This window comes from Sander vitreus, chromosome 12 (genome assembly GCF_031162955.1).
Source record: "Sander vitreus isolate 19-12246 chromosome 12, sanVit1, whole genome shotgun sequence".
In the NCBI taxonomy this organism is placed as follows: Eukaryota; Metazoa; Chordata; class Actinopteri; order Perciformes; family Percidae; genus Sander; species Sander vitreus.
In genome coordinates this window covers 13,790,870-13,804,966 of record NC_135866.1, presented here as the reverse complement: position 1 = coordinate 13,804,966, position 14,097 = coordinate 13,790,870, and the positions used below count along the sequence as shown (strand labels likewise).

The 14,097-nt window shown below is 38.7% G+C and overlaps 1 protein-coding gene across 7 annotated transcripts in view; it reads left to right on the top strand.

Moving 5' to 3' along the window:
- Positions 1–4,545, top strand: part of adgrl2b.1 (adhesion G protein-coupled receptor L2b, tandem duplicate 1) — a 94,436-nt gene extending 89,891 nt beyond the window's left edge. For 4 of the 7 annotated variants that reach the window (XM_078263950.1, XM_078263951.1, XM_078263952.1 and 1 more), the window contains one exon: positions 2,525–4,545. In XM_078263950.1, the coding sequence (XP_078120076.1) occupies positions 2,525–3,387 (863 nt within the window). In that variant the 3' untranslated portion in view covers positions 3,388–4,545. Of the gene's footprint in view, positions 1–1,864; positions 2,255–2,524 lie in introns of those variants that run through there. The other 3 variants (XM_078263955.1, XM_078263953.1, XM_078263954.1) reach the window with 2 other exon arrangements.
- The last annotated feature ends 9,552 nt before the right edge of the window (positions 4,546–14,097 follow it).

The window sequence follows — 14,097 nt, the reverse complement described above, 5'->3', positions numbered from 1 at the left end:
ACCTAGTTCACTAGCAGAGCTAAAGAAACCCAATCACAGAAGAAGAAGAAAAAAACAAGCTCATGACGCAATGCGGGCAGAGTCATAGCCCTCAGATATTCCCAGGCATTTGATGATAAAAGAGAATTTACAAAAACAGCAGTATGACAAAAGTGTGTAAGGAGAGGATATGCAGTAATGTATAGCTTTAACCCACTGCGGTCTTCACGGTCTTGTTTTGTGCTGCGAGCTCGCTTACAGCACAATGGGAGCACTTCACACTCAGAGATAATGAAGCAGGGTTGGGACCAAACAATGTCTGCAAAGAAAATCAAAGACTTCTTTTTTTCTGTCTGTGAGCTCAGCAGCAGGCGAGCGGCTCAGATGCAGAAGACAGTGTGTGTGCTCAGACAGCTTGTGCTTTATTGCCCTAACATGTTTACCTGCGTAATCATTGTACTAATTACATGTTAACATTGGAGTATCAGAGACAGATAAAAGAAAATTGGTGATATTTAATTATCACGTAATATGAAATGTCAGCATAAACACCTCCTTTACCTACAGAAACACTTCTTCTCCCCCCGAGACAAGCCACTGTGGAAGCAGTGACAACCAGGGAAAAAAAGATTTAACATATGGAAACTAGTTTGAGGATAGCAGGCAACAGCATGACACACAAATGTCAAAACCTGGTGTGAAGATCACCAACCAAGTATGAAATAAGCACAGAGAGACTCTTTTTTTAATGTTGCCTGCTATAGTCATTACATTTAGCTCCTGGAAAAGGATGAGCGTGTCTTCTATTGTAAGTGTATTAATACTAAGTAATGCTCTGCAGATGTTCATGTGATGCAGTAAAATCGGTAAGGAGAACATCTTGGATGAATCTCTGCTGGAACGCTTCCCAGAGTGCAGCTGTCGCCGCGTCCAGTTGAATTCTGTTCACATCATTTCCCCCTCTCCCGGTGGACAGTACCTGTCTGTAATAACTGCCAGCGCATAAACAAATGCAAATTTGGAAGTAGGGTCTATTCAGAGAGGTGTCTAATAATCTCCCCCCCCCCCCAAAATTATTTGTGCCCTTTTGCTCTCTGGGCTCTTTTCACACTTTTTAGAAATTACTTTGATGTTGTTTTTGGAGCTTCTTTCCTACGTTGTTATCATGCTTGTTCTGACAAGTTCATTTGAAACGAAAATACTACAGTTTCCTCATGTTTTTTTTCTGCCTGTGACTGACAACATCCCCCTCACCCTACAAAGAGTCAGCCTTTTACTTACAGGCTCATAGTGTACCCAATAAATGAAATCCTCATATCAAATCAAAACAAGATCCCTTAACTGTCATCCTGCTGCTTGAGCTTAGACATCGGGCTACACAAAATTAGAGTACTCCACTGTGTGTGTGTGTGTGTGTGTGTGTGTGTGTGTGTGTGTGTGTGTGTGTGTGTGTGTGTGTGTGTGTTTTGTTGACATAAAATGTATGTACACTTTAAAAAGGGAAAACTAATGGGCATTCAGAAAGAAATATTTTCATTAGGAAATGTTCCTTCTTTTACTGTAGACTTTTTTTTTCTAAAAGCACCTTGCTTGCTGCTAAACCCTTTCACCTGCTGAGTCCAGGATTCAGTTGTCCTTGATTTGGTCCTTTAGCTCTCTCCAATTGTTAAACACAGACTTTTGCTGTCATTCTCCATCCACCTACAGTAATTTGAACAATGCATCACATGGGCTAAATTATAGTTAATAGCAAGGACACAAAGAGTTGGATTGACTGAATCCAGGCTGGATGTTACAAGCTTTCCACTTTGGTCTTATTTCAGTGATTTTGTTGTTTCTGCTGCAATTGAAAAAACGCATCTGTTTTACTTTTTTTGCACATCAGCTGTTCTTAGGCCAGATAGCCTGAGCAGACACACTTGATGTGAGTGTTGGCAAAGTGAGTCATTGCACCGTGCCTGTCTGTCGTGGTGTGTGGGGGTTGTTGCTGTGCTTGTGGGGCCCGAGTGCAGAGAGGTGGCTGGCCATCTGTGTTTGACATTACTCTTTTGTCTTGCCTTCTTTTAACAGGTGGAATGTTTTATCCATTGTTAATGTCGCAACACTTTCTCATCAGCTTGTATTAATTAATTTATTTTATTCTCATCCTATCTTGTTGCTTTGTGTATGCTGCTGTGTTGTTACCTGGTCATCAGCTACTTTATAGCGTGTTGCTGTTCTATATTTTTAAGTTTCAACTTTCAAGTCATCTTTTGTTCTCATTTCTCCAATATTGTTCAGGATAATCTCTAAGATTGGCTTTGATGATATTCAGCCATAATGAGGATGGACATGGTGGGGAGCTGATTGGGGTTTCCTTTGAATTTTAAAACTTTTTGTATTTGCATTAAATTAAAATTAACCCAGAGATCAAAGAGCACAAGAGTGAAGTGTCCTGAGCAGTATCAAGTTGTATGTGGATGGTGTCGTGGATGCTGTTTTTTTCTACATAAAAGGCAAAAAAAGAAATCATAATCTCACGCACTCTTTTTGCCTTTCCTTGCAGGACAGCACTCTCTGAGCAACAGCAGGGACATCACTGCCATGGACACCCTCCCCCTCAATGGCAATTTCAACAACAGCTACTCCCTGCGAGACGACGACTATGAGACTGTGGGCGTTAGAGCCCCGGGTGACCTAGGGGGCCTCAACCTGGATGATGTCGCCTTTGAGAAGATGATCATATCTGAGATTGTCCACAACAACCTAAGGCCCCGCGTCGGACCCAAAGGTCGCGACGCCCCGAGGGAGCACGACAGAGCCTTGCCTCCGCAGACCAGAGTGACAGTGGACCGCGGTGGGGGTGGGAGCAGCAGCGAGGATGACGCCATCGTGGCGGATCACGCCGAGGCCTCATCCCCCCAGAGAGGAAGTGGAAGAGGAGGCCACGCCACCTTGGAGCTGCTCCTGCACCCCCACCACAAGGAGGCGCTGGAGGCCCCCCTTCTGCCCCAGAGGACTCACTCCCTGCTCTACAGCGCCCAGAAGGCCCCCAGGCGCCTGGAGCAGCAGGGTGGCCATGGCTCTGAGACTGTTACTGCAGTGGAGGACATGGGCTCCCATTCACCCAACAATAATAGAGACTCCCTTTATACCAGCATGCCAAACTTGAGAGACTCACCCTCGCCCCCAGCTTCGCCATACCCCCCCGAGGAGGAGGAGGAGCTCTCCCCCTCAACTCGAAGCGAGAGCGAGGATGCGTATCATAAAAGCATGCCTGAGCTTGGCGATGCGCCGCCGCCCCTGTCCTACTACCACATAAACCGAGGCACCAGCGACGGATGCATCCTCCCACCCAACAATGAAGACAGCGTACAGGAAGGAGAGGTACCCAGCGACGGACAAATGCAGCTTATTACCAGCCTCTGAGCCGGCCCTCTTTGTTTGCACAGGTTTTAACAGATGGGTACTTTCAGTTGATGTCAAGAGAGCCGGCAAGTCTGGCTGCACACTCCACATGCCCTTCCTGTTAGGACAGGAAGTGAAATGTTGTTGGGTGGGAAAAGGAATGAAGAAATGACTTTTGCACACAAATCCCATTAACACACAAAACACGTCCATCCTAGGCCAGACAAATGTGGACTGTGAAAGCTCTGCAATTGGACTAAAGAGGTGCAGAGAATAACACACAGGCCGATGTGTCAGAGACAAGTCTGGCATTTCTATTGTACTGTGCTGTTGAAGAATAAGGGATGAAAAATACTCCAAGCAAAGAACTATGAAACTCCTGACATATTCTTGGGGGCCTTTGCAGAACCAGGGTCTTTTTAGTCATGAAGTACAGAACAAGAACTAGTGTGGCTCCACTACACAGTCAGGACTGTAAAGTAAAGAAACCACTAATTCAGACTCAGGCCTTATATTTTCTCTATTGCACATTTAACTGTTGTTAAAGTAACAGCTAAAGAAAATATATTTTGCTGTACCACTAGTGTAAAAAGTAAAAAAAAAAAGTAAGAAAAAAGAAGAAGAAAAGAAACGGCAACCATTCAGTAGTTAAGCCCTTTCAATGTTAATAAGATTCTTCAGACAAGGTTAATCAAAATGGTGGAAATGTGCTTTTTCCTCTCACACTTGACTCGTTGTAGTATGTTTGAATATGAAAAAAAGTTTTGAGAGATATCAGTCCATATGAAATCATGCTCACATCTCTGCTTGTGAAGTGCTTTTGCTTTCATGAATGATGAGTTTTTGCCAGTAGTATATTCCTTAACACCCGGCCATGCACAGATTTGGAGTGAATTCGAAACTTGTGTAATTTATTTTACTTGAAAGAAATTGTCAGGTTTAAAGACTTATGTGTGCGTCATTGCGATATTGCAGTTTTTGCAGACATATTTCATCCTTTGACACTAATTAATTTATTAACTGAACTATACAGAAAAAAAAAAAACATGGTTGGAAAGTGTGAAACTGTTGTTGCAGCACTGATTAGGTTCATTTTATTTCTTTTGTAAGAGCCCATCATCAGCTGATATTTAATTCAACTCCTGTTTGATATCAAATAAATGTGAAATTTTTCTTGTTCGCAGACGTCTGGCTGCTTATTCACATTTTGCATAAAGATCTGCTATGATCTAAACATGTGGGGAAATGGCGATAATGAATGTTTTTGTTAGAGTCAACAAAATCTCATAAAAAGACCAAAACTAACAATGTGTTTGTCTGTCCCGACTTTCCCCAAACTCACCCGTTCCCAATGAATACGTTGATCTTTAAAAACTGGCCACCAATACATACTTTCGCAAACTTTACACAAACAGGAATAAATAGTGTTTTTGTTGGGGAATATTTTTAGCTGCGCTTGTGAGGATTTACAGCAGCAGGATAACATCAAAATAAGCTACAGTGCCCATGTTTATTGTAATGAAGGAAAATATCACACCATTTAATATTGAACAGCACAACACTTCATTTCTAATAACTTCCATCACTGCCACAAAAACAAAATTCCCCTTAATCATTGCTTAATTCAAGGCGGTCAAATGTCAAAGGAACTGTCAGTACGAAGTTTCTTTGTGTCAATTCTCCTTGAGATTTTAACACAATAATAACGTCAAATATTCTCTACAGCTGATGAATGATGTTAAATAGGGAAACAGAAAATGAACAGAAAAAACAAATGTCACAATACAATAAATTCATGTACATAAGGAACTCAGTTTTGCACCCTGTGGTGTTAATGTGGTTTAAGAAATGAGGAGTTACACCTGTAAACCAAATTTGACAGCATGTGACAAAAAAAAATGAAACATGTCACTAATTGAATTGAATGATTCATCTGTTAATTAGTTTTATGACAATATTAAATTAATTAAACCTATGTCACATTTATGTTGTCGAAAAAGTCGTGAATGTTAGCTCAGATATTTTGCATTTGAGGATTTATCGACAGTAACTAAAATATACAATATCACCGGCCTCATCCTTTAACTGCCATTGTACGAACACACTATGACAGTAATTATGCAAGTTTAACAAGATGTACCCTAATTGTTTCTGATCGGTGTCTAAATCATTTCATGTGCTGAACTGTAAGCATATCATCCAAAAAGGAGGCAGAGTGGATGAGACTGACATCAGCGATTTAGCAGGTTAAGCGCTTGATATTTCTTTTTTCCGTGGCTTTCCAGGAGTGTCCCGCTCCAACTGACCACACACACACATTCAGCAGACAGTACAGTACATGCAGGCGCTGTAGGATCTGGGTGGTGTACTTTATTAGTTGGAGCTGGGTGCCAGTTTGCTGTCAAGAGACATGACGCAGAGGCCAAGGCAAAACCCTGAGTCCACTATGGCTGTCTGCCTTGTTGTTTGAACATCAGCCTCTCGGTTTACACAGAGCCATCCAAAAAGCCCAGAGAGACACCAAACCAGACTGTAAATTATACAGAAACTTGGCTTCTGTTCAGATATAAATCAACTATAATGCAAAGTTGATGACCCGCTCACACTTCACTGGGAATGGGCCAGGTATTGTCTGTGAAAGCTTCTTTATTATAAACACTGGAGAATCGACATGGCGGCTCACAATCGGCTTCACATGAGACTATCTGTTCGGGGGCGTGTGTGATGTCACTGAGAAGAGGGGAAGTTTCTCCGTCTGCTTTTTCATAACAGACAAAATCGTGATAAATGAATGTGCTGAGCTCCTTTTTCAAGCAAAAGGATCGGTTTTGCATGATGCATATATATTGGTTCATTATCGCTAAGTCACCTGTGCTCTGTATTAGCTCTCTCACCATACTATCTTGAAGAACATTGGAGTCTGAAATTAAACAATATATAGATGATCACCTCCTTTCCCCCAATAAGACTGGAGGGGTTCTTGATACAAAGATCAGCAGATCTCGTGCTCTCTTTATCCTGCTGTGATGATTTCCGTCCTCATCCTCTTCCAAAGATACTCCTCCTCCACCTTTGACTTTTCACTGGGTTGCTGAATTACCATCTGTGATTATGTGATTATATTATGATGCAGCATATTACCCATGCAGTGTTTGCACTGCGAATGAAAAAGTTGTCAAAGTTTGTTGGAGATGAAAGTGCCTCATTTATCAGCTCATATTGTATCTGTGCTCAGTCAAAGCCCAGCTTCCATGAGGCAGTGGCAAATGAAGGCGCAATAAGGCGCAGTCCGAGAAGACATTACCGTGTTTTCATTTGAATCTGTTTGATGTTCCAGCCTCTGGTGATTTGGACATTATTTCATGTCCATCATCAAAAAGACATCAAACAAGATGCTGCATTCAAAATCAGATCACAGAGCCTCAGCCAAAATGTGGTGTGTGTTTGTGTGTGTGTGTGTGTGTGTGTGTGTGTGTGTGTGTGTGTGTGTGTGTGTGTGTGTGTGTGTGTGTGTGTGTGTGTGTGTGTGTGTGTGTGTGTGTGTGTGTGAGTGCAGACTGCATGGAGCATATATATACTTGTATGTGTGTGTGTGTGTGTGTGTGTGTGTGTGTGTGTGTGTGCACCTGAGCTATACATATTTTTTTTCCACATGAATTATCCTAAATTTTGCTCAAAACTGGAATGAATATTATGTTTACAGAATCAGCTTTTTGACCTGCTCCACCTAGGTCTTGCTTAGGAAAAAAATACATAATTATAATATTATTATAAAAATGAAAAGGCGTTCATGCAGACAATGTTTATGTTCTTAGATGGCAATCTTTTCTTTAGCTAGTGCAGGATCTGTGCATAATTATATTAGCTTAGCCACAATGCGGGAGTGTTGTATTTCCTCAGGGCCTCTGTAAATGTACAGCTCACATTCCTCTACTTTTCACTCTGCAGCAGGAAGATAAAGAACATCTGAATCGCTCCTGCTCTGCTGCCACCGTCCCACCAAACAACACTGTACCGCCTTGGCTGACTCGGTTTCTCAGTGTGTATTTAAAGTTCAAGCAAAAAAAGAGAATTCCTGCCTGCAAAACAAGCCGAAATCAGGCTCCCTCATATTTTTACAGCTGTGGCGCGTAATGGGTAGCACTTATAGACTGTGTTATAGTATGAATGTAAATGTGTGAGCATGTGTGTTGAGGAAATGCTGCACAAAGTAACCACATTATGTTGCCCTGAAAATCCTGCTGCGCTGTTAGAATTAGCTTTGTGTTTTTGTTGCGCAATCTCCTCGTGCAATTACTGCAATTTAACTGTGCAGCAACAATTTTAATTTTAGCCTTATGGCATTTGTAGTTTGTTTTACTGGAATGCTTGTTAGGATATCACAACAACTAGCCTCCTCCAACATCAACAGAGGGCTGTTTAAAAAGAAATATGGGCTTCCTCCAACTTCCACAAAGAGGCCTATTATGAGAGATTAAGACTTCAGGCTTAGAATATGCTCAAGAGTCCTCTTTGAGTCCGGCTGAGAAAGACTTGATATCATTTATTGCCTGTGTGTGTGTGTGTGTGTGTGTGTGTGTGTGTGTGTGTGTGTGCGCGTGCGTGCGTGCGCGTGCGTGCGCGTACGTGTGCGTGCGAGGAAATTAAAGAAAGAAAAGGCGAGTTTCAGATAGAGAGGCAGAAGTGGAGAAAGTCTGAGAAAGAGAAGTGGAGAGAGATTGTGAGAAAGACTGAGAGTAGCAGCAGTCTTAGATGTCAGAAACAATCCGAGTCTGAGCCCCTGTAGTTGTAAAACTGTCATACCTCGTAGGAAACACCAGCAGTGACCTCAGAATTGAGCTAAGGTAGCCTGTCACACCCATTATACAGTAAACACTCAACAGAGGTCCGTGTTTTTGTTGGGTTGTCTCTGTTAAAATAATCGCAATGCATTCCCCTGAGACACAAACATAACACACTAGTGCCATTAGTCAAAAGCTCAGGAGAGGAATTTTCCCTTATTTTAGCAATTGGTCCCACAGTTTTTGGCCATTTCAGACAAAACTTAATGATTGTAATTTTAAAGATGCAGGACTGGGAGAAAAAAAAAGTGAATGTGAGAATAAATTCCTGTCAGGCATATCCAACATGACTTCAAAAACACATTTGAACATCAAATATGGTCATTTTTACTCTATGTCCCACTTCAAAGCACCTTTTGATATTCCAATTCAGAGAGACAGTATTGTCAAAAACAGTTGGACAGTAAGAACTTTGATCAATAAAGAAGAGCTGTATCTTGTCCTGGCTGAAACTTGTGTAGTATAGAATATAAATGTTTTATTCAGTGGTGCTTTAGAATGATAATTACAGATCATTCTCACAGATGTTTATCATATATCTCTAAAACTGCATACCCATTATTTTCACAGAAAACCCACCTATATACAAACACTTCGGTACCTATTTTAGGTTTTCAATTTATCACAAAAAAGGACGGAAAAAAGACAAAACCTCGAAATGAGGCACTGACTGCTGATTTGATTTTTTTTTGTAATATACTGCTTCAAATTTTTTGTTGCAGGAGTAGCACATAAGTAATTTCCTGTCTGGCAGTATCGCTCTTTGTACTTTTGTTGTGTTGCCACCGACTTCACTGTTAGATCACTGTGAAAATGTATAGCATTAAACTGCAGGTAGTCTTCGACTAATGCCTAATTTAAAAGGCTTTTATTCACAGCTAATTTACTTACAGTTATTATAATCCCTGGCCCAGGATATACGGAGTGTCTGAATGTGAAGTACAGCAGTAAGGTAGCATGTGGAGATAATTACGAAGCTAAGATAATCAATGTCATGCCTGAAGTTGCATTCAAAAGAAGCCCAAAGCAATGTTTTCTTGGGCCGTTGGTTAGAAAATCAAAGTGACGGGTTCTAAAAAAAGAAAAAAGAAATAAAGTTGAGTAAAGGTTTCACTTTAGCTTTTAAAACCGTGATGAACTGAGCTACTACAAATGGTGACATGTTTTATTATTGCTTTCTTGTAGTTGCTAAATGACCTCTACTACAGACTACATCAACAGAGGTTCATATTTCATCAAAATATTTGGTTTAGGAGTTAAGACAGACACATGCTCCAAACCACCCACACATATACAAAAACAAAAGAAAAACTAGAATAAAATAACTAAAATGTTTCATTGTGACATTTGTTTTGGGAAGGATTTTGCTATCTAAACAATGTTAGAAGAAAAGAAAAAAAATCATTAACGGTCTTATTCTGACTCAACTACACTAAATATGCTTTACTTTTACTCTCTGGAAAGATTCCTGACACTTTTACAGAGGTGGAGATCAAATTTCAGAAAGAAGCTCTTCAGCTGTTTCAACTTCCTACTATCAGCATGTCCTGAAGGCATCTTTCCAAGAAAGGTCCAACTGGGGACCGAACCTCACGTCTAAAAACCCCAGGTCTGTGAGCCAATGGGAAGAGAAAAGTTTCCCCAGAAGTAAGATGTGTCACTTCCCTTTCTCACACAAAAGTACAAGTAGGCTACTTGTTTTATGGTTAATTTAAATCATTTTAGCTCAGAACAAGAGTGTTACAGTATGTTCTGTTGTTAAAACTCTGCTTTAGGGGAAATACAAGTCAAAGAATGCCACACAAAGAGTGAAATGTTATCAGATATAACTTCATCTTTAGGCTTTCATAAAGATGTTTGTAACTAAAGCCTAGCATTAAAAAAAAAATAGATCCAACATAATGCTGATATTAAATGCTCTAAGTCAGCTAAGGTACTTTTAAAGATTAGCTTGTTGCATTTGATAATTTTGTGGTTGTCAATGAAGTAATCGTGAGTTACCTTTTTATGCTGAGCAGGATGGCATTAAAAAATACATTACTTTATTTTTATATTATATGTTTAGAAGACAGTATAAGTTAAAGCACAGATACTTTTACTAAAATCATTGTCACTAAACACAAAATGTTCTTTTTTATTTCAGAGGTATAGTCTATTACAATCTCTTCACATGGCTTTATAGGGCTAACACAAATGTTAGCTTCTCCAAGAGGCTAATATCACCTGCATGTTATGTTGCAACCTGGTTGTATTTTTTTTTTTAGGTTATTTAGCATGGTATAATCCTAACGCCCCTAACACACTTACAAGAAAGATGAGCTAGTTTTCTATTTAACAAAAAAAAAACTGCTAATAGAAGTGACGAGCCTCATTTTGTGGGGACCCTGCCAGCAGACCTGGGGTCCACGGATGCGAGGTTCACAGTTGGACCCTCTTAATCCTTTATCCAACTGCTCCATAGTTTTTTCCTGGTTGTGAATGACTGTATGAATATTAATAACAGTGCTGGTAAAAAAAAATTTTAAAAAGCCAGCACGCTCTAACAGACAACAAACAATAACTATAAGTGCAAATATCTGCTTCTCTGTTGATCAGACAGTTCTTCTCTTTCCATTTGTGCAATGTTTGAAAGAAAACCATTGAGAAGTTGACAGTAAAAAAAAATTGTGGAAAGTCTCTCTGAGCTGCAGCTTTGTGTTCTCTCTTCTGTAAGAGATCAGAATATAAAAGCTTGAGGCAACATGAGAAATCATCAGTTTTTTTTTCTTTCACATTTTCGTTTATAGAGAGCACAGTGCAACACTTCCTGCTTTGGTCACATCCAAGGCCGAAATCTTTGGTCAGACATTTGAGGAGACCAACCAGTTAAAACTACAGACCCAGTTTTCAAAAAGCAAGTGAGATCACCCTGACAAACACTCACACAGATGTGTTTTACAAGTAGCCTAACACGCTGGTTTATATTTAACATGTGCATTTATGATGCTGTGAGTAATCAACTGTGCATGGCTGTTGTGTTCACTGTTATTTGTTGACATGAATACTCACATGAAGCAGGAGGTGTTCAGTGACCAGCCAGTGTTTTTGAGTCGTTTTACCAATAAATATTGAGAAGAGAAAATTAGCTTTAGAGGCATTTTCATCATTGTGTGAATGCTGATTCAGCAGCATTCACAGTATTGTTATCCGATTCTTCAAGACGACTTTCTGTCGCCTACTACTTCTGCATACTTTCAGCTACAAAAAACAATCAAATATCTAAATGTTGAGCTCTTTAAAGACATTTGTACTTGTATTCGACTTTTTTCTACCATCACCACTAGAGTGCGGATCGGGCTGCATTTTCTGACAGAGCAGTAACCGAGCCCGGCCCAAGCCCGATAGGCATTAAGATATGTATGTCCGAGCCGAGCCCGACACAGTTAAAATCTCTTCTCATACTAATGACACATGTACGTTTGTTTGTGTGGAAAGCCCGCTTTTATTAAGCAACTGTAGGGCATTTGGAAATGTCAACAGATGACCGCATCAGCGCACACGGGGCAACAAGCGCACGTTAATAAACTGTTTAACTTTAAATGTTCAATGCCTTATCGCACTGATGTGACCAAGCCCGACCCGAACCCGAACATCATTTCTACATATCTGTCCGAAACGGGCCCGTCGGGTACCGCCGGGTCCCGACAGGCTCGGTTCGGGTATCCATCCTCTAATCACCACCATCTTATACTTTTTAAAATATTAAGCTTTTTTTCTTTTTACATTGAAAGTCATTGGAGAAATCTTCAAATCCTCTTCAGGCTTCTTCCACTTCAAAATGCTACTCCTCCCACATACTTTCAACTACAGACATCGTTCAAACTTTAAACTATTCACAAAGCTGTTGGAACATTATCCAACTTTTTAAAACATTTTTTATATACAGTTTTTAGGTTATCACTGTTTAAGTTTAGCGCTTCTTTCAGGTTTTTTCTGCGTTTATAATGTGTGTGTATTGCATTACCTAAACTTTGTGTGAAGTTTACACGTTCTTTCAGACTTTCTTTGACATACTATACTATAACTTTTTATGACTTTCGTCGAAATACTATGACTTTTGTATCACTTTTTTTGACATACTGTACTATGACTTTCTATCACTTTTTTCGACATACTATGCTATGACTATTTTCGACATACTATACTATGACTGTTTTATCACTTTTTTCAACATGCTATACTATGACTTTTTATCACTTTTGTTCGAGTTACTATACTATGACTTTTTTGTCATACTATACTATGACATTTGTATCACCTTTTTCAACATGCTATACTATGACATTTTTTGACATACTATCCTGTGACATTTTCGACATACTAAACTATGACATTTTTTGACATACTATACTATGACTTTTTTATCACCTTTTTCAACATGCTATACTATGACCTTTTTCGACATACTATGCTATGACTTTTTACGACATACAATATATTATGACTTTTTTTGACACATTAAACAATGACTGTTTTTGACTTACTGTACTATGGCTTGTTCTTTAGCTCAGTCTGTTGGAAGACTGGTTGGGGGTCACACAATACTATGACTTTTTCATGACGTTTTTTTCGACATATCATACTATGACTTTCTCGACACACTGTACTATGACTTTTCTATGACTATTTCGACATACTACTATGACTTTTTTTTGACATACCATGCTATGACTTTTTTTATTAATTTTTTAGACATACTATACTATGACTTTTTTATTAATTTCTTCGACATACTACAATGACTTTATATGACTTTTTTCAACATACCATACTATGACTTTTTTTAGACATTCTATACTATGACTTTTTTATTAATTGTTTCGACATACTATACTATGACTTTTTGGACAAACTATACTACGATTTTTTTATGACTATTTTCAATATACTACTATGACTTTTTCTACTTATTATTCTGTGACTTTTTCATGACTAATTTCACCAAACTATTCTATGACTTTTTTATGACTTTTTTTCGACATAACACACTATGACTTTTTTCGACATATTATACTATGACCTTTTCTTTAGCTCAGTCTGTTAGAAGACTGGTTTGGGTGTCTTAGAATGGGAGTTTGATTCCCATCAAGTTTTATCTTTTTTTATTTCAGATGTCCACAGGAAAGTAACATTATACTATGACTTTTTTCAACACACTATACTATGACTGTTATTTTCGACATATCATGCTATGACTTTTTCTACATACTGTTCATTGACTTTCTCATGACTGTTTTCGACTTACTATACTATGACTTTTTCATGACTTTTTTTGACATATTATACTATTACTTTATTCAACATAATATACTATGACTTTTTTCGGGAGTTTTTTCGACATACTATGACCTTTTTATGACTTTTTTGGCATACTGTACTATGACTTTTTTCTACACACTATACTATGACTTTTTTTCAGACATATAATACTATTACTTTTTTTCAACATACTATACTATTATTTTTTTATGACTATTTTCGACATACTATACTATGACTTTTTTTCTTCATACTATACTATGACTTTTTTCGACGTACAATATATTATGACTTTTATGACTTCTTTCGACACACTATACAATCACTTTTTTCGACAAACCATACTATAACTTCTTTAGTTCTTTAGTTCAGTCTGTTAGAAGACTGGTTGGGGTGTCATCAGTTTTAAGTTTGATTCCCCAAAAGTGCTTATCTTTTTTTTCTACATACTATACTATGACTTTTTCATGACTTTTTTTTGACAAACTTACTTTGACTTTTTTTGACATACTATGACTATGACGTTTTTTCGCCATCAATTTTTTATCACTTTTTTTCGAAATATCATATTGTGAGTTGTTCTTTAGCTTAA